General features: G+C 47.7%; 1 protein-coding gene across 3 annotated transcripts in view; it reads right to left on the bottom strand.

Annotated features, from left to right (window-relative positions):
• Positions 1-108: 108 nt before the first annotated feature.
• TOP1MT (DNA topoisomerase I mitochondrial) overlaps positions 109-19,875 on the bottom strand; it is a 55,744-nt gene continuing 35,977 nt past the window's right edge. For all 3 annotated transcript variants that reach the window (XM_084618507.1, XM_084618508.1, XM_084618509.1), the window contains 10 exons: positions 18,361-18,548; positions 17,242-17,386; positions 14,991-15,134; positions 13,968-14,153; positions 12,210-12,278; positions 10,694-10,808; positions 8,637-8,764; positions 7,351-7,445; positions 3,512-3,661; positions 109-1,644 (listed from right to left, as the gene is read on the bottom strand). In XM_084618507.1, the coding sequence (XP_084474633.1) occupies positions 1,542-1,644; positions 3,512-3,661; positions 7,351-7,445; positions 8,637-8,764; positions 10,694-10,808; positions 12,210-12,278; positions 13,968-14,153; positions 14,991-15,134; positions 17,242-17,386; positions 18,361-18,548 (1,323 nt within the window). In that variant the 3' untranslated portion in view covers positions 109-1,541. The remainder of the gene's footprint in view (positions 1,645-3,511; positions 3,662-7,350; positions 7,446-8,636; positions 8,765-10,693; positions 10,809-12,209; positions 12,279-13,967; positions 14,154-14,990; positions 15,135-17,241; positions 17,387-18,360; positions 18,549-19,875) is intronic.

Below are 19,875 nucleotides of genomic sequence, written 5' to 3'. Positions count from 1 at the left end.
TTGCATGTGCATCGCTTTTGCAGGCAGCCCTTTCATCACCACCCCAGAGACCAACTTCCAGTGCAAGGTTCTGTGACTGGATTATCTGGATAAACGAGAGGACCAATGTACCCAAAAATATTTCAGATTTTAATGAAATGTTTCAAGCACCTAACTTCAAACAGAAATGAGAACTTAAATAAGTTAACACATGAGCGATGGTCTGAAAATCAACATGCAGAAAAGGACCTCCAGACCGCAGTGACATGGACTTTATCCACTGAATGGTAAGGATTAACCCTTAATGTGCATACAAAGGTTTACTGACAAAAGTATTTTCAGGCTTATTGCTTGCAAGATCCATAAAAAACTTTGTGCTTTGTATCAAAACAAGTGATCAATAGTGATATGGCAAATATCTTCATTTTACTGTATTTTGCCTACAGTAGATCCCCATCTGGTTTGTGATGAGGGCAGCTTGCTGCCCTATGTCACCAGAGCAGTGAGAAACATGGACTCAGTCAGTGAAGTCACATGCCACTTACTGTCGTTTCTACAGCAAAACCATGACCCCTACCTAACATTTCCAACCCCTGCCATGGACCTGACACCTTTCCACAATATGAAAGTGAACGGGTGTGGTGAGATTTGCATCAACTGATATGGTGTCTAAAGATATCTGCGGCTTGATCCCAAGCCCACTGAAGTCAATGGGAAAACATCTATTGACTTCAGTGGGTTTTGGATCAGGGCCACAGAGAACGGTTCTGCTAGACCAAGGTTATACAGTGAAGGTGCATTTGAGCAGGCTTTGCTCAAATCAATAGGATTTTCATTTTGGGTTTCAACCATCTATTGTATAACAACCCTAAGTGCTGGTTGGCCTTTTCAATCATTTCCTCCCTCCATAAACCGAATGTTTCCTATAGATCACCATGACTATCTGTGTGCATCTGAACCAGTTTCCCCTTCCAAAGAATAGAGAAAATAAAATATCCTGTAATTCTTACTCCAGCTCAGACAGGGTTAGAAATCTGTAGACTATCCCTTCTCACAGTATACCCAGGACTCCTGCTACAGCCCTTCAGTCATGTTACAGCTGCTTTCAGTCTCCCCAATCGCTTGGTTCCAGCACTATCATTCCTTAGTGTTTCTTGTCAAGCTAATTCTCAGGCAGAGTGCAAGGGTACAGACACCCTGATACAGAGAATGGAGATGGGATTAGATAATCTAATGTAGTTTTATACTGTATACTTAAGACTCGTACCTAACCTCCATCATCTCAGAACTGAAGGGGAAAGAAGACATGAAGCACTTGGGAGCAGAGAGAAGGAACTGAAAGTTCATATATAAGGCCACTATAGTCAGGATTAGTACCACTGGGAGTGGTACCTGTGTTTCCGATTTAAACTCGGGGGTTCTTTTTATACAAAAAAAGACATGATATACATGTATCAAATTCTTCCATTACACGTATTTTCCCCAATACATAAAAACTTCCAAAGCTGCCAGAAGAACAAGAGGTAACACGGGTTTCCGTTTCTCAGTGGGAAGCCCCATTCTCAGAACTCAAAGTCTTCATCAGCCATGTCAATCGCCCAGGCAAACTTCTCTCTCTGGGTCTTATTGTAAATCTTCTCGATGGGCACTCCAAACTTCTTACACCTGCGGGCAAGCACAGGGCAGACGCTGAATGGTAGCAGAAGGTGTCGGCAGCAGCAGGCAGTTGCTATTAGATCCGCCAGTTCAACACCCTGTCAGGGAAGGATTCTTACCCACTGGGCATTTGCTAATGTTGTCAGATTCTGTAGGTTTTCTCTAGCTTTACATAAAGGCTTTGAGATAACAGAGGTATGGAACCGCAGTTTTGTGAGTGGCATGCATCACTTCCCCACTCACAGCACTATACAGCTTTTTAGTCTTCTGTTACACACTAATGGAGGGAGGAAGGGTGGCCAGTGGATAAGACGGAGCTTGATAAATCTATGGAGGGGATGGTACGAGGGGACAGCCTACAATGCCATAGAGCCGATCTGCAACTGCCAGGAGCAAAAATCCCCAACGGCTGGAGACAGGAACTGGATGGGAAGGGCTCTGAGTTACTACAGAGAATTCTTTCCCGGGTGTCTGGCTGGTGGGTCTCACCCACATGCTCAGGGTCTAAGTGACTGCCATATTTGAGGGTGGGAAGGAATTTTCCCCAGGGTCACTTGCTGGTATGAATTAGTGTAAATGGTGGATTCTCTGTAACGTGAAGTCTTTAAACCATGAGGACATCAATAACTCAGCAGGGGCCTATTGCGGGCGACGGCCGGTGAGGGTCTGTGGCCTAAAATGTGCAGGAGCTCAGACTAAATGGTCATGATGGTCCCTTCTGGCCTATGAGAGACTGGCTTGGGATTCAAAAGATGTGGGTTCAATTCCCAGTTCAGCCTGGTTCCTTGTCTGACTTTGGCCACATCACCGTCTAATCATCTGTAGAAGGCGGATACCCCTTCCCTACCTCTCAGGGGTGCTGGGAGGAATAAAACCATTAACGACTGTGAAGTGCTCAGATACCACAGGGCTAGAAAGATAAGGAAAGCCGAGTTTCCCACTAGCAGTGCAAGACACCAGGTGCCCTAGGATCTGCACTAGCTTCCAATGGGTGCAACTCAAGGTGTTGGTTTTAACTTAGGGCAGGGCGCTGCACACTGACCATTCGGTAGGGACCCCGGTGCCACGCTACACAATTTCTAGCGCATGGGAGCAGGTCCATAAGGCCAGTCGGGGGCTGCAGGCTACAGCACTGTAGATTCCCACCCCAGTTTGCCGCACGCTGGCTCGCTGTACAGACGAGCCCTCAGAGGCTGGTTTGGGACCCAGTTTCCTGAGGGATCGCCTTTGTGCCCGGGGCCATCCTGCCACAGAGGAGGAGAGCAGAGCTGCCTTAGCTGAAGCTCCCTTGTCATACACAAGAAGAGCTGCTTGCAGGACATTCCCTGTGAGGGATGCGCAGCTTTGCAACTCTGCCCCTCTCCTGGCAGCCTTGGCCCTGCCAAGCCTGGTTTTGTCTGCAAAACGCCCCCTTTCCCCCAGATCCAGAGACTTGAGGCCACAGGCACCGACTTTGTCGTTTCCCGGGGGATGCTCAACCCCTGCTCCGCCCCAGGCCCCGCCCCCACACCACCCCTTCCCCGCCCCTGTTCTGCCTCTGCTCCGCCACATTCCCCAAATGCACCCAGCTGCCTCCTGCTTGCTGCTGAACAGCTGATCGTGGCAGGTGGGAGGGGCTGGAGGGAGGGGAAGGAGCTGATTGGCGGGAGGGCTGGGGGTGGGGGGCAGGAGCTGATTAGTGGGGCTGCCAGTGGGTGCTGAGCACTCACTTTTTTCCCCGTGGGTGGCTCCAGCCCCAGAGCACTCGCGGAGTCGGCGCCTATGTTTGAGGGGGCAAGTGGATATTTCATTCGGCATGGGCAGCGCTTGCTCTGCGTCAATGGGATAGGCACATAGGAGGGTAAAGGAACAGCTCTGAAGAGAGCCAGCAGCCTACCAGGCCACACTAATCCTGGGATCCAGATAGTTCAGCTTGGATGTGCCCAGAGCAATCTGCTTGTTTTCCTCTTTGTCTGTGGCTTGAACGTTCAGCTTCAGCAGCTGTTCTTGGATCTTCTCCAGCAGCTTCTTTTTCTTCTCCACGGCGCTGGCGGAAGAGCAGGGACAAGGCAGACGGGACGTTAAAAAAGGGAAACAAAGCAGGGCTGAAATACAGAGCGATACACTGCAGTGCAGCCCCTCAGCGCTCTAGCCGTCCTACGTACGGCACGGCAAGCAAACTTGCCGTACACCTAGCTTCAACAACAGAGACGGAGCCTGCCGCTCTGACCAAGCCAGGAGAAGGAGCCAAGACCCCCGGTTTGCCACAGCCACGAGGGTCAAGTCCCAGAGGTTTTGTTTAACAGTCACTAAGACCTGAGGCGGTGATCCATTAAAGTGAGTGGAAAGGCTCCCATTGGTGTCAACTATAAATGCTAGGGATTGTAGCCAAGGATTTTAGTTTATTGTTCATTTATTGTATGATGTTATAGTTAACTAACGTTATCATAGAATCATAGGATATCCAGGTTGGAAGGGACCTCAGGAGGTCATCCAGTCCAACCCCCTGCTCAAAGCAGGACCCACCCCCAACTAAATCATCCCAGCCAGGGCTTTGTCAAGCCTGACCTTAAAAACTTCAAAGGAAGGAGATTCCACCACCTCCCTACGTAACCCCTTCCAGTGCTTCACCACCCTCCTAGTGAAAAAGTTTTTCCTAATATTCAATCTAGACCTCCCCCACTGCAACTTGAGACCATTACTCCTCGTTCTGTCATCTGCTACCATTGAGAACAGTCTAGAGCCATCCTCTTTGGAACCCCCTTTCAGGTGATTGAAAGCAGCTATCAAATCCCCCCTCATTCTGCAGACTAAACAATCCCAGTTCCCTCAGCCTCTCCTCATAAGTCGTGTGCTCCAGCCTCCTAATTATCTTATATATAATCAATGTATGCTAAATAGAATTATGTTGTAAGATTCTTGAAGTATAAGATTGATCGGTAGTTAGAAGGGACTAATCATGCATTAGGCATCTAAGTAAGTACAGCTGAAACGCAAGGCCTACAGGTTTAGCTTAGCCATACTAGGCCTTTCGATAAGATATGCTGACATAAATAAGTGACTGAATAACCCGATGCCCTAAAATTAAGGGAAAAGATGCACCAATGGGTGATATCGCAAAAAATTAACAGTAAAAGTTTTTTTGCTTACAAGATACCCGGTAATCACATTGTTCTAACACATGTCCTAACCGCAGGGGGCATCAGTGCTAATGAGAATAAAGAGAATCTACACAACCTATAGAAATTGGGGTCCCTTAAGTTTCATGGGGACATCAGACCAATAAGGAAAAAGAGGGTTGACCCTTTTATGGACATGCGCAGAATGTAGGTTTATACAGAACCACATTATACAAAAGTGGCCAGACTGGGAAAATTGAGCTCCCTATGGGAAACTCCAGCAGGAACCATTCCTCTACTGACGATCAAGCCATGAGAGACCCATCAGACCCTAACATTATAGTTAAGGATGTGAGTATAACTATAGTTGTAACTTGTGCATAGGTCTGTATAGCATTTCTACATGCTTGGGTAATCATAACTTTAATAAAACTTGTAAAACAGACTAGACCTTGTACTTGCATGTCTGTGTGGTCACTATCCTGGGTCTTTATGTGTCCTAGAGACTCTATATCTGAAGCAAGTAGCAGAGGTGACTTGCACTCTATTGAACTTGAAACTAGCCGCCAGAGCCAAACCCACGGTGGTGTAATACCCCATGACTACATTCACTTTAAATAAAATAAAAGGCTACAGGATAAAGGCGGCACAAGGTCATGGATATATGGGATTCGTTTGATGGAGAGTGTTCCATCATTTGCAAGGAAATTTGGTAACAATGATGTTGGAGAAGTAGATTGAAAGACTCGACTGCTTGGAAAGAGTCTTTGGCTTCAGCATTGTGCACAAGCCTGTTAGACCTACACAGCATCCAATTTGCTAGTCCATGAAGCAACCAATAACCCATTTTAGGGCCAATCGCTGCATAGATTAGCATCGAGAGGATGAGACCGCATGGCATGAAGCCTAGAGATGTTCCTAAGATAGCGACGAGGAGGATTTGGTTAGGGCACTAAGGTGGATCTCAAAAGACAGACTCAACAGACCAAAACACCTGGGTTTTTATGTGACCTTCAAGAGTAGGGTCACCATGACAACCAGTCCCCAGAAGGGAAATCAGTGAAGCGATTAAGAGCTCTGAAACCATTGCTGGATGGCAAAGGTGCCTTCTATCAATGCCAGTGCTCCTCCTCCTCCTCCCCCCCTATTCCGGCCAAGGGCACAGCTTTGTGCCAGATCAAATGTCTCTATCCACAAGAAGCTTGAAGCATGTGCCACTTGTCTGGGCAGTACTTTAGCAGGAGCATCGATAAAGGTGGGCAGCTCGTGGTGTCCAAAACCTGCCTTTATACAGATGATTTCCCATAAAGAAACCCCCTCACCCTCCACTCTTGCAGGCTCCAGGCCTAAGAGCCAGGTCAGAAGCTCATTTTTAACCAGCAGGCCATGCTAGTAAGGAACATCCTCAAAGTCATGATGGCCCCCAGTGACTCCCACACTGATGCTTCACAGCAAGGGTTTTCTAAGTTCGGAGTGGCAGGAGAAACTGAAAACAAGGCTAAGAAAAACTACCAAGCCCGATCCCTCTCCCCAGTCCATGGATCCCGTATCACCCAGGCCTGGTGTACACTACAGAGTTACAGGTTTCAGAGTAGCAGCCGTGTTAGTCTGTATTCGCAAAAAGAAAAGGAGGACTTGTGGCACCTTAGAGACTAACCAATTTATTAGAGCATAAGCTTTCGTGAGCTACAGCTCACTTCCTCAGATGCATATCGTGGAAACTGCAGCAGGCTTTATATATACACAGAGAATATGAAACAATACCTATTCCCACCCCACTGTCCTGCTGGTAATAGCTTATCTAAAGTGATTTCCAGCACAAATCCAGGTTTTGGTGGAGGGTGAGAAAACCTGGATTTGTGCTGGAAATCACTTTAGATAAGCTATTACCAGCAGGACAGTGGGGTGGGAGTAGGTATTGTTTCATATTCTCTGTGTATATATAAAGCCTGCTGCAGTTTCCACGATATGCATCTGAGGAAGTGAGCTGTAGCTCACGAAAGCTTATGCTCTAATAAATTGGTTAGTCTCTAAGGTGCCACAAGTCCTCCTTTTCTTCTTACTACAGAGTTAGGTCGCCATAAGGCAGCTGACCTCGATCTAACTCTGCAAGCATCTACACTAAAACATCGCTCCCGCTGATGTAACTCTCCCGCTACACGGACTTCACTCCACTGCCGCGAGAGGCATAGCGCTCAGGTCGATGTAGTTAGATCAACGCAATGTCCGGGCAGACACTGGGTTGTGCTTACACTGACTGTTGCCACCCGGGGCTGACAGCCGGAGCCCCATTGCCTGGTGAGGGATTGGTGGGGGTGGGGGGCAAAAGAGAGAGGAGAGCCTGAGCCTGGGTAGTGGGGCTCCGGCTGTCAGGCCCAGGCAGCGGGGCTCTGGCTGCAAGGGCCCCAAAATGCCAGTTAAAATGCTGCAAGTGCTCTTGGTCAGGATGCTCACCGCCGACAGAAAGAGCATAGTGTGGACATTAAAAATCAACTTAATTACTGCGGTGGCTGTATGTCGACTTAACTTAAATCAGCTGAATCGTATAGTCTAGCCATGTCCCCAGTCCTGCCCGCTTCCCTCTGCTAACAAAGACTGTAATAAACGAGATCCTCACGCTTTAGATTTCACATCCTTTTTGGCTTTGAGATCAGCCTTGGCTCTTTTCAACTCAATCTGCGCCTCGGCCAGCTGATCCTTCTTGGCGTCGATCTGGGAAAACAAACACAAACTACCCTGAACGTCCCTTCTTCCCGGAGAAGACCTGACATCGCTTCCACCCCAACGGCGACCCAGTGCCACCATCTCGTCTCCATCATACGCACTACTGGGTTTCCTTGTCACCTCCACCCTGGGTTTCCTATCACACCTGCTCCAGAATTTTGCATGTCCCACAGGCCAGTCCCTTTTTGCTGACCTGGTTTTAGGCATTTCGCATCGTAAAAAGACGGACAGAGCTGGTCTCAGAAAGCAGCCTCGCTGCTCAGAGAGCTCACGACTCCTGCTGTGACCACTGCAGGAGCTTCGGGCACTGGTGCACCTCAGTCCCTCCTGTTCTCTGCTTGTGACATGCACTAGTTGGCTTTCCTGAGGGCTGTGATACTTTGGTCTAATTCTGGTTGTTGGGTTTGGTGTGTGGGTGCTGGGTGCTGCTTGTGGCCTGCGAGATACAGGAGGTTGGACTGAATGATCTGGTGGTTCCTTTTGGCCTTCAACTCTAATCTAATCTAAGTGTAACAAATAAAGACAGCTGATAATGAGCTCAGACACTGAAATAATTAAGCGATAGAAATGTAAGGGATACATCAATAGGACTGTCTGGCGGGGCTAAGGAAAAGCACCCTGAATTCACAGATCTAATCCAACCTCCTGCACAAGAGGCCATAGAATTTCAGCCAGTTACCCCATGTACCAAATCCAATCGCTCGTGCGTGGCCAAAGCATCCAGAAAAGCAGCCAGTCTGGATCTGAAGACATCAAGAGATGGAGAACCCAGCGCTTCCCATTGGAGTTTGCTCCAGTGTTTGAGTTCCGTCATCCTCACTAGTCAAAATGTGTGTCCAGTTTTTAATTTGAATTGGGCTGGCTTCAGCTTCCTGCCACCGGCTCTTGTTCTGATTAAAGAGCTGGTTAGTACCCAGGATTTTCCCGCCATTACGCTGTAATCAAGCCACCTCTTGACTTCCTTTCTCATAAGCTAAACAGAATGACTCCTTAAGTTTCTCCGCGAGGCATTTTTTCCAGCCCTCAAATCATTTTTGATGCCCGGTAAGTAATTTCAAAACAAAAACTCTCCCAAACCACGCAGCACCTGGTCAAAGTCCGGATTAGCAACCCTGAAACGCATCTGATACACAGAAGCAATAACTCTTCAGGCTGTTATCAGCATCCTTCCTCTGTTACCTTGGCCTGGAGGTTCTGCATCGACTTCTCAAAGCTCTTGGGCGTGGCTCTCTGATGGTTGCACAGAATGGCCACTGCTCGGTTGGCTCGGTTGTAGGAGAGGAGTTTTGCTGCTACGTTGTCCTCAGCTGGAAAAACACAATGTAATTGTTAAGCACCCGGTAAAGGAAATGGAAAGAGGGTAAAAATTACAGGCTTTCAAGATGGGAAAAAATTTAACTGATTTACAGGATATACCTATTTAGAATCATAGAATATCAGAGTTGGAAGGGACCTCAGGAGATCATCTAGTCCAACCCCCTGTTCAAAGCAGGACCAATCCCCAATTTTTTCCCCAGATCCCTAAATGGCCCCCTCAAGGATTGAACTCACAACCCTGGGTTTAGCAGGCCAATGCTCAAACCACTGAGCTATCCCTCCCCTATTTATCTGCAGCCTTTATTTTTATTGGAGGTTCATTTTAGCAGTGTTATGTGACACCATTGAGGGTTAAGCTCTGGTAGCTACAGCCTCAAGTTAAACAGAATTATCTCCGCTTGTTTTAGATCTAGAGCTCATCGGAACAGATGAAACCACAGGCAAGTAACACAGACGATCACAAGGCCCACTATCTTCTATCCACTGTACTGAAGTTGCCAACAAAGTTATGAATGTCACAGCATACCCGGCTCCCATACACATCAATGTACCAGTTATAACTACAGAAATCAATCAACGACACACTGATCATAGAATCATAGAATATCAGGGTTGGAAGGGACCCCAGAAGGTCATCTAGTCCAACCCCCTGCTCAAAGCAGGACCAATTCCCAGTTAAATCATCCCAGCCAGGGCTTTGTCAAGCCTGACCTTAAAAACCTCTAAGGAAGAGGACCACCTCCCTAGGTAACGCATTCCAGTGTTTCACCACCCTCTTAGTGAAAAAGTTTTTCCTAATATCCAATCTAAACCTCCCCCACTGCAACTTGAGACCATTACTCCTCGTTCTGTCATCTGCTACCATTGAGAACAGTCTAGAGCCACCCTCTTTGGAACCCCCTTTCAGGTAGTTGAAAGCAGCTATCAAATCCCCCCTCATTCTTCTCTTCTGCAGGCTAAACAATCCCAGCTCCCTCAGCCTCTCCTCATAAGTCATGTGTTCCAGACCCCTAATCATTTTTGTTGCCCTTCGCTGGACTCTCTCCAATTATCCACATCCTTCTTGTAGTGTGGGGCCCAAAACTGGACACAGTACTCCAGATGAGGCCTCACCAATGTCGAATAGAGGGGAACGATCACGTCCCTCGATCTGCTCGCTATGCCCCTACTTATACATCCCAAAATGCCATTGGCCTTCTTGGCAACAAGGGCACACTGCTGACTCATATCCAGCTTCTCGTCCACTGTCACCCCTAGGTCCTTTTCCGCAGAACTGCTGCCTAGCCATTCGGTCCCTAGTCTGTAGCTGTGCATTGGGTTCTTCAGTCCTAAGTGCAGGACCCTGCACTTATCCTTGTTGAACCTCATCAGATTTCTTTTGGCCCAATCCTCCAATTTGTCTAGGTCCTTCTGTATCCTATCCCTCCCCTCCAGCGTATCTACCACTCCTCCCAGTTTAGTAAGATCAATCTTATACCTCTATAATCCTACAACTTAACTCTATTTAACATACAATAATTATATAAAATATGACATGTTAATCATAACATCACATAATAAATGAACAATAAACTAAAATCACGGGCTACCCTATGATGTATCAGAGGTCGGAAGAAGGAAAGAGGGCCCAGAGGTGCATAGGGTTTGCCCATTATCTTGCCTCCAGAGATAGCTAACAACTCATGTTCCAGAGCAAGGCAAAACAATAGGCCCAAGATAATACCGCTAATCCACTGTGCAGCAAAGGCAAAAAATATTCCCTTCCTGACTATTACTACACTCATTTGGTATCTCGGAGGCTTTGATAACTTTCAGCCTAACTCACATTAACTGCATGTTGCTATGGGCATGTGGCATTTGATTCCACTGCCTCGTGTGGCCATGAATTCCACAAGCTGCTGAAGGAAACGTTCTCTTACCGTTCGTGAGTGCTTTCAGCTGCTCCTGCAGAGTGATGGAAGCATTGTAAGTTCTGAACACCTTGGCTGTCAGCCCGTCCATCAAATCCTGAAGATGTTTGTTCAAGACCGTTGTCTGAAAAAAAGAGACAAGGCAGAGGGGAAAATTAGTAAAAAGCGGGAAAACAAAGTGCTTGGTTTTCAATTTCCCTTTTATTTGTAAGCGGGCAGACTTTAGGCACAGAAAACTACAGTGATGAGGAGCAGAGAAGTGCATAGATTTCTTGTTATTTTGCACATTAGCTCTGAAATTGGTGAGTATACGGGATGGCATATACTGGCATAGCTCCATTGAACTCAATGGATCTGCACTAGCTAATGATCAGATCCAACATCGGCTTGAATTTATACTGCTGAGCCACATGGAGTCACAGTCCCATCAAAAGACGCAGATACTAAACACCAAGACCACCGGTGTTTGTGCTTGGGGGGGGGGCAAAAACTGTCGCAGGACCCAATTACTTAGCTAGGCATCCTTGGCCTCACAGATAAGAGCCCTCCCATAGAAACAACATGCATTTGAAGACACAATGTTTTGGGGGGTGTGAATGCAGCATAGGGGAGCAGACTGGGTACAAAAGCTGAGGTGGCCTGGGAGAGGGCGGCTCACAAGTCTTTGAAGTGCCCACAGAAATGGAAACGATTCGTTAGCGTGTATTTATGGGCTGGTGGCTAACACAACTCGGCAGGAGGCCAGATTCCAGGAGAGAAACCACAGAAGGCTCTGGGCCAGGCTCTAAATTGCCCTGCACCTTGAGAGGTGTTAAAACCTCTCACACGTCAGAAAGGTCAGGTTAAACCCCCACTCTGCACAGGTGAAGGGCACCAGAGAAGCAGGCCCTCAATCTCAAGACCCAGCCTTGCTTAGCCTCTTTTCTGAAGGGTGGCTCAGGCTATCCCCACAGAAACTGGTGGATGTAGGCCATTTCTGACAGCATGGCTGCCCTCAGGAAATAGCGACTTGCCCTGTCGGTGAGGGAAAGGTTTGGCTCTGTTTAAATACGGCCTCAAGACTGTGGGTCTGCTGCAGACTTTGAACCCCTGGACCATTTGGAGCTGTCCTAAGCTGCTGCAGGCAGTTTTATAACCTGCTGGAGACAGCGGGTCTACCATCGTGGTGCGAGGTCCAGAAAGCCCAGCTGCCGAGTTACTACTCACGCAGCAACTGGACTGAGAAATCAAAGATTACAGTGGGGTGCTGGGGGACACAGCTGGTCGCACTAGCTAATCACGGGAGAAGATGGGCATTAAAAATCAAGGTCATGGGTAAAAATGAAACGAGGGGCCTCACCCAACTGACCCCCTTATGCAAACACCATATTGCCGGGTCTGGCAGCCTCTCTGCTCAAGGGAAGTATGGAACTGAACTAGCTTGGGGTGCTGCAGGCAAGACTGGGGCAACTGTTTGCACTATCTGCCTAGCTCAAGTCGGCACGACTGGCCCTTCGGTTTCAAGAGCAAGACGATTCCAGCTTACATTCAGCCTGTCAAAGAGGTCGTCCCCTGGGTCTTTGTTCTCCATGAATAACTGTAAGTTCTTGAACACCTGCAACGACACGAAGAATTACATCAAAGGGCCATGCAAAAGTGAGGTGGCAGCTCTCACGGATGCTACCCTCCACTGGATTCTTCATCCCAGAATCCCAAAGCAACGTTAGCTAAGCCTCAATACCCTCGTGATGGATATATCACACCATCTGAAGGCTGGGGCTCCTAGATTTAATCCCCAGATTATCCACTGTCTTCTTGTGACCTTGGGCAAATGTTTTTACCTCAGACACAAGATTACCCACCTGCATTTAGCATTACCATTCTTGTGAGGTGCGTATCACACTATGTTATAGATCAGGAAAAGGGACACAGAGGTAACGCTCTTGCCAATTGACAGCGTGGCAGCATAGAGTGTAGACCCCAGGTAGATAACGATGCATTTGAATCGTTTGCTAATTTAGGCTGAAGTCAATGAGGACAGAAAAGCATTACCCTAAATACGCAAAGGCCAGTGACATATGGCCCAGTACATTTTTTCTCTCTATACTGTAACTTGTGATTTAAAAAGCTTGTCACTCAAGTGTATTTCAGCATCTTTCACCAACTTACAAGTGCAAACCCAATGACGTTGGATGGTCTGGGGAAACTAAGATCCGCATGTATGTGGTACAAATAACTACACTGACTCCACCCAGTATGGTGACAATAACTACAAAGCGGGGGGGAGAAGGTGTGGCGACCGAAAATAAAGCCTCTGAGCTCAGAAGTGTTAAGACACAGAAGAGCTCGAGTCCATTTTCCTAGGAGAAAAGTTGGACCAGGTCTCCAGCGGGTGTGAATCTCAAGTCAACAGAACTACACTGATTTCCACCAGCTGAGGGCCCGGCCCTTGATGACGGCACACGACAGGCTGGAGTTGACAATCAGACCAGTGTCAATATTTCGTTTCAATTTTCTTGAGGAAATGAGACCATAATAAGATAGAAAATATCATAATGCCACTATATAAATCCCTGGTATGTCCATGCCTGGAATACTGTGTGCAGTTCTGGTCATCCCATCTCAAAAAAGATATATTGGTATCGGAAAAGGTACAGAAAAGGGCAACAAAAATGATGAGGGGTATGGAATGGCTTCCGTATGAGGAGAGATTAATAAGACTGGGACCGTTCAGCTTGGAAAAGGGATGACCAAGGGGGCATATGACAGAGGTTTATAAAAACATGAAGGGGGAAGGGGGGGTTAATAGGGAAGTGTTTTTTACCCCTTCAAATAATACAAGACTTAGGGGTCATCCAATGAAATTAATAGGCAGCAGGATCACTTGATAAACTGTCCGGTTCTGTTCATTCCGCAGAAGCACCTGGCACTGACCACTGTCGGAAGACAGGATGTTGGGCTAGATGGACCATTGCTCTGACCCAGCACAGGCGTTCTTATGCTCTTATAGGAAGGATGGCCAAGTGGTTAGGGCACTAGTCTGGGAGTTGAGAGACCTGGGTTCATGTCTCTGCTTTGACACAGCCTCCCTGTACATTCAGGGGTGAGTCACTTATTCCCACCATGACTCAGTTTCCCCATCTGTACAATGGAGATAATAACCCTATCCTACCTCACATGGGGGTTGGGAGAATACATGCATTAAAGATTGTGAGACGCTTAGGTACTAGGGAAATGGACAGGCACTGTGAATCGATTAGCTATCTGTGGGAGTGCGTGCGAACCTCCCTCCAGCCCTGCTCACCGGTTTCTCCACAGGCACTTTGTTGTAATACCGGATCGAGTCTTTCCCCAGGAAGTCAAACTCCACAACGTGCTCCTGCCCGTCCAGCTCTGGGTGCAGCTTAATGTGCTCAACACGCAGGGAGCAGCAGCCAACTGTGTCCGCAGTCTCCCCTTCTTCCTTCTCGTTACCGGCTCTCAGGGCCAGCTGGGAGGAACACAGCAGAGGAGGGATGGAAACCCCTAATCTTCCATTATACACCTCCCCCCAAAAACAGCGCTAAAGAGGCCACGATGCTGTGAGAAACACACTGTATACTTCTTTCCACCGCGGGGTCGGCACAGTCCCAATCACCACAGACTCTAAATGCCCCATTAGCATCTTGAGTTTCTTTGCTCCATCGTTCATCTTTATGCTCATGTTTACACCCCTTCGAACAGCTGTGAAGAAATGCCCTGGCAGGAAAGCATCTCAAGGGCCCTTGCTACGCATGTATCATTATGCTTATGCCTTCAGCTAGGCCGGAGAGAGGCAGGAAATAGTTCAGGAATTAGATGGCCCAGGGGAGGGATATCAGAAGAGGACACAGACTCAGTTGCATTTACATGCAGCAAGGATAATACAGCCCTATTTTCAGTCGGAGAATTCCCTGCAACAAGCAGCAGCATTGAAATAACCCTCACAACACAGAACTCTGTTGTCAGCGGATGCAGTGTCCCTTCTTCGTCTGTGCAAGCGGCAGCAGGTTAGACAAGCATCGCGCGCATGCTGGAAATCAGTGTGTGTTGGGGGGTAGCAAAGGCAGGGCTGTTTTTTTCTAGGAAATGTGTGTAACAGTCCATATGATGCTGTATCACCAGCATGCTTTCACGGACAGCTCTGGACACTTCCCATCGCAATGCACTCCCACGCTCTCTGTGACCACGAGTGGCTTCCACTCGTGGGCTAACCCATGACTCGCAGCTACCAGCAAGTGTGACTGTACCTCAGATAAAGTAATTTTACAAGCAACAAGCCCAACAAGACAGAGAAGCAAGCCGGCACCTTGTCAATGAAGTAAAGGGCCACAGATCTTTGCCGTTTCTTCATCTCCCTGGATTTCCAGTCTGCACGATACTGAGAGCGGATCTTGTCAACTACACCTTTTAAACGTCTGGCTACTTCATATTTCTGCCAGTCCTTCTCCCCCTGGAAGGAAAAATGGATGTTTCTACTTGCCCTGAACAGCATCCGCTGCCACCCGGCCACTGTCACAGGTAATAAACAGAGCTAGGCAAGATACTGCTTTCCCATCCTGCAAAACATTTCGAGATCAAGCAAAAAATTTCCCATCCTGGGTTTGGGGCAAAAAGTCGACATCTAAAATTTTCACCAATCAAACATCTTAAAATATAACTGGTTCAGGTCAATCAAACCACTTCCTTTCAATCATTTCAAAACATTTTGTTTGGATTTTGACCATTGTTTCCCAACTAGAGTTAGCTTAAATTTCTAAGTGAAAAGTTATTTTGAGCCAGAAAACCAGAGTTTTTCATTTCAACAATTAAAAAAAAAAAAAAAAAGATTTTTTTAAAAATTTTTTGGTGTAGGAAAATCAACCAAAGCAGACCCTTTCCCATGGAAACCGTTTGACTTTGACAAAGCAGCCTTTTCCAGCCAAAACCGTTGTGTCAAACAAGTCCTAATCTGCTCCAGGAATAAAACCCTGTACAAGGAAAGTGCCTGGTTCCAGATTGGACCTACTTTGAAGATAGAAAATCATTAAGAACGCTGTCCAGGTTCTAAATACTGTTCAGTGTTAGGTGATTTTTTTAAAAAAAAATCAACCGATCCATGTCACTCAAATTAAAGAGGAATAACGACAATTTTTGGAAGAATGGTTTCGGCGCCCCCTGATGGCTGTGCAGAAGCACTGAACCAGCACTGACTTCACTGTACTTATTGTAAGAAGATCATTCTAACGTGCGTCTCATTGTTAGATTAAGAATATAAATCAAGCAATGATAAAGCACTAACTCTCCATTTTTGCACATCTATAATATTTGATTACTAACAGATTGTTCAATGTGAACCTAAATGCAACGTAGCTGAGTTAACGCTACAATGAAAGCTTTGACATTGTGCCCTGACTTTTGCACGTTTATTAACCTCCCTGTTGTATCTGTAGAACATTTCTGGATTTAAACTGCCTTTTTTAAAGTAAAAAGGGAGAACAAAGCATGTTGCTAATATTAAGCCCAATACGGGCCCATTTAGACTTTCAAAACCACCACCGCCTGGGTTACTGTAAAACAGAACAGTCTCCCCAGCCATGTTCTACCCATCTTAGTGAATCATTATAACTAGGGCCTATCAAATTCACAGTCCATTTTGGTCAATTTAACGGTCATAGGATTTAAAAATGGTAAATTTCATGATTTCAGCTATTGAAATCTGAAATTTCATGGTATTGTAATTGTAGGGGGTCCTAATCCAAAAGGAAGTTGTGTGTGTGGGGGGGGTGCAAGGGTATTGTGGGGGGGGCTGCAGTACGGCTACCCTTACTTCTGTGCTGCTGCTGGCGGCGATGCTGCCTTCAGAGCTGGGCAGCTGGAGAGCGGCGGCTGCTGGTTGGGAGCCCGGAGCTGAAGGCAGAGCCACCGCCAGCACCAGCGGAGAAGTCAGGGTGGCCTGGTGTGGTGTTTCCACCCTTACTTCTGCACCGCTGCCTGCAGAGCTGGGCCCTCAGTCAGCAGCTGCCGCTCTCCAGCTGTCCAGCTCCAGAAGGCAGCAGCGCAGAAGTCAGGGTGGCAATACTGCGAGCCCCCTAAAATAACCTTGTGACCTCCCTTGCAACTCCCTTTTGGGTCAGGACCCTCGATTTGAGAAACACTGGTCTCCCCCTGTGAAATCAGTATAGTATAGGGTAAAAGCACACAAAGGAACAGATTTCACAGGGGCTTACCCGGCAGAGACGGGGATAGAACCCGCGTCTCCTGAGACCCATCCAATGCTCTATCCATTAGCCCACCTGGCCTCTCTTTAAGCCAGAAAGGTCTTTCCATACAAATCCAAAGTCAGAGGCATAACTGCAAAAGCCTCCACTTTCGAGAGACTCTAGCTTCTCTCGCAAGGCGTGTGATGTTACTGGGGTAGCCGTACGACACACCGACAGTCCCACCAGACAAATACACAAAGACGCGGCACACAGAAGATTGTGCCGACTGCTCCTCCACGGGCATGTACGTGGACTGTGGCATAAAAGGGGTCAATCAAATGGCAAACAGATGGGCTGACAGGGAACAGCACACCCCACCTTTAGCTTGGAACTAGGGTTCAGCATGATGTACTTAATCGAGTTCTGGATGTTCTCAGTCCACGAAGCCAGCCACGTGACGGTGTTGTCACAGCGCACTTCCTTCCACTTGTGACCCGATGGGGGCTTGGGGGTTTCAGAGTCCCTGGTGGGTGGAGAGGATACAAAGCAAAATTACAACCACTCCCCTGGGCCCTTCTATTCAAAGACCAACCGAAACCAACCCAAAGCTAATGACACAAAACGCCAACCAAGGGGAAAAAATGGACTTGAGCCCCGATGGCTTCTTTTTGGATGGGCCAGGTTTGTTCTTGTAAAGGAGTAAAGAGACTTTCTGCTGAGTTATAATATTAAACATCCAAGTCTTTTACCCAGAAGACCAGAGACAACTGGAGAAGTAGTGGGTTTGATAGCACTGGGTACGCCAAGCAATTGAAACTCATTGAGTGGGGACGTGACTTTTTTACCCAAACTTCATAATATCGGATTAACACTTATTTGACTCAAATCCAAGGAAGAAACGCTCTTTGCTAACCCTGCCCTCTTTAACGAAGGGCTCAGAAAGTTTCCAAGCCGCAGCTCACAGCCCTCCATGCAGTCCTCCAACAAGCAAAACGTTGACAACTGCGTCCCTGATATTTCTGAGGTAGAAACAAGCAGGATTCGGGGCAGGAAGGGCAGGGTAGGGAGAGAATCTCTTGGGCTTTCTTCAGACCTCCCAAAGCAGCAATGAGGGCATCGCAACACGTGTTTCTCCTTTGCAAAGCTTTAATAAGAAATCCCTGGTCAGATGTGAAATTGGAGTTGACTAGCTACTCCTGGGCCACTCCATCTGTATCTACAAAGGATCTGACTGTGAAATGTACCCGTCGTGTAGAAAGGGGAAAACTCCTCAGAAGGTGGCTCAAGATGTCCCATGTGAATTTAAATCTCACGAGTAACAGTAGAGCAAAGCAGTGACTTAGCCCTGCTGGAAGCAGGCGGGCTGCAGAGTGACTTGAATAAAGCCAGGGATAACGCCGGGGAGAAAATGTTGGCCTTTAATGGAGCAAAGTCCATTGACGCCAGCTGAGGAGCTGGCCAGAAGAGCTACGTTCTAGCTAATGGGAACTCACTCACTTGCTGCAGTTTATGATGACGTCCTCCGGCATGATCCTCTTCTTCAGCATGCCCATTTTAGGGTGGTCCCCGCGCCCACGGAACAGCCCGGGGGGCTCGGTTTTGAAGTTGCCTATTTTCTCCCGGTGCCCGTCGAGGATGCAGTACCCATACTCCTCCTGGATCTTATCTGCCTCCTCCTTCAGTTTCTGATTTAAAAAACAATCAATGGAGAAAACACCAGTCCAAAGCGCTACCCCGGGTGCTGCGCCTACCACTGCCCACGGGTCTTCCAGGAGAAAGCTGGTTCACAAATTCAAGAGCTTTAAGAATCAGAAACCTAAGCCCCTTCCCACGGCGTTTCAAACCGACTGCCAGCAATCACCAGCACTGGCAGTGAGTGGACACCCAATGGCTGGAAATAAGTCAATAAGTCTTTTCGGAAGCAGGGGGACTGGAAGAGGCAGAACCAGTATTAATCGGTACATTGTTAAATGATCCCTGGCTGTATAGATACAGAAGGTAGGCGCCGACTCCGTGGGCGCTCCGGGGGTCAAGCAACCACAGACCAAAAAATAGAGGGTGCACCGCACCCGCCAGCCACAGCTGTTCGGCAGGGCCAACAATCAGCTGTTTGGTGACCGGCAGGAGGCACTCTGGGAAGGGCGGAGAGCAGCGAGCAGACTCAGGGGCGTAATGGGGGTGGGAAGAGGCGGGGCATGGGTGGAGCCTCGGGGAAGGGGTAGGGACGGGGTCTCCAGGCAGAGCACGGGTGGAGCACCCACCAGGAGAAATAAAAGTCAGCACCTGTGATCACGGATCAAGCCTGGACAGGAAAAGCACAAGCCCCAGTGCACTGGAGCTAAACGAGCAATTTCACGGATTGCCCGTAATTAGCGTGGATTTTATCATTGCTGGGGAGAGCCGTTAGGAGAGAGACAGGATTACATCCTCTAAAGCCACTACATTACCCACACCCACAGGTAGCCTAAGTACGCTCAGTGATAAGGATGTGACTAATGGCTTAATGTGTCCTCACAGAATTCGAACAGTCACGACCCTGCCAGATGATCCACATTCGCAGAACTTGAGGCTTGTGTGGAGTCACAGTGAAGTCAACAGGACAGGAGCCTAAGTCTGAGCAGTTGCATCAGAAACAAATTCTTTCTTCTGGAGAATTGGCCGGTAACTCCATAGACACAAATCCAAAAAGGCAAATGTTATGGGCGTTTGAGGGATGAGAATTGAAACCTACTGGAGTCTGACTTTGCTTCCATGTCTCTACCCAGAAAGGTTTGAAAAATAAGTTTTTCCCTGCCCTATTTTAAGACAAGATGCAGCAAATGAGTGTGAGAAATGGGCAGGGATGGAGGAGGGTAACAGGAAGAGGTTATCGACGACTACCCAGACACAGAGAACAGATTTAGGATTTTGAATCAGAAGTATTAATTTTCCAATTGCATACAGTGAAACACACCAGCTGACATAAGGGAAATTAAGCCCCCCACACCCAGACTAAATATCTACCAACCATCC

Source organism: Lepidochelys olivacea (assembly GCF_965140295.1).
Source record: "Lepidochelys olivacea isolate rLepOli2 genome assembly, chromosome: 2".
NCBI classification, from domain to species: domain Eukaryota; kingdom Metazoa; phylum Chordata; order Testudines; family Cheloniidae; genus Lepidochelys; species Lepidochelys olivacea.
Note: the sequence above shows the minus strand (reverse complement) of the source record. Positions and strands in the feature narration are given on the sequence as shown.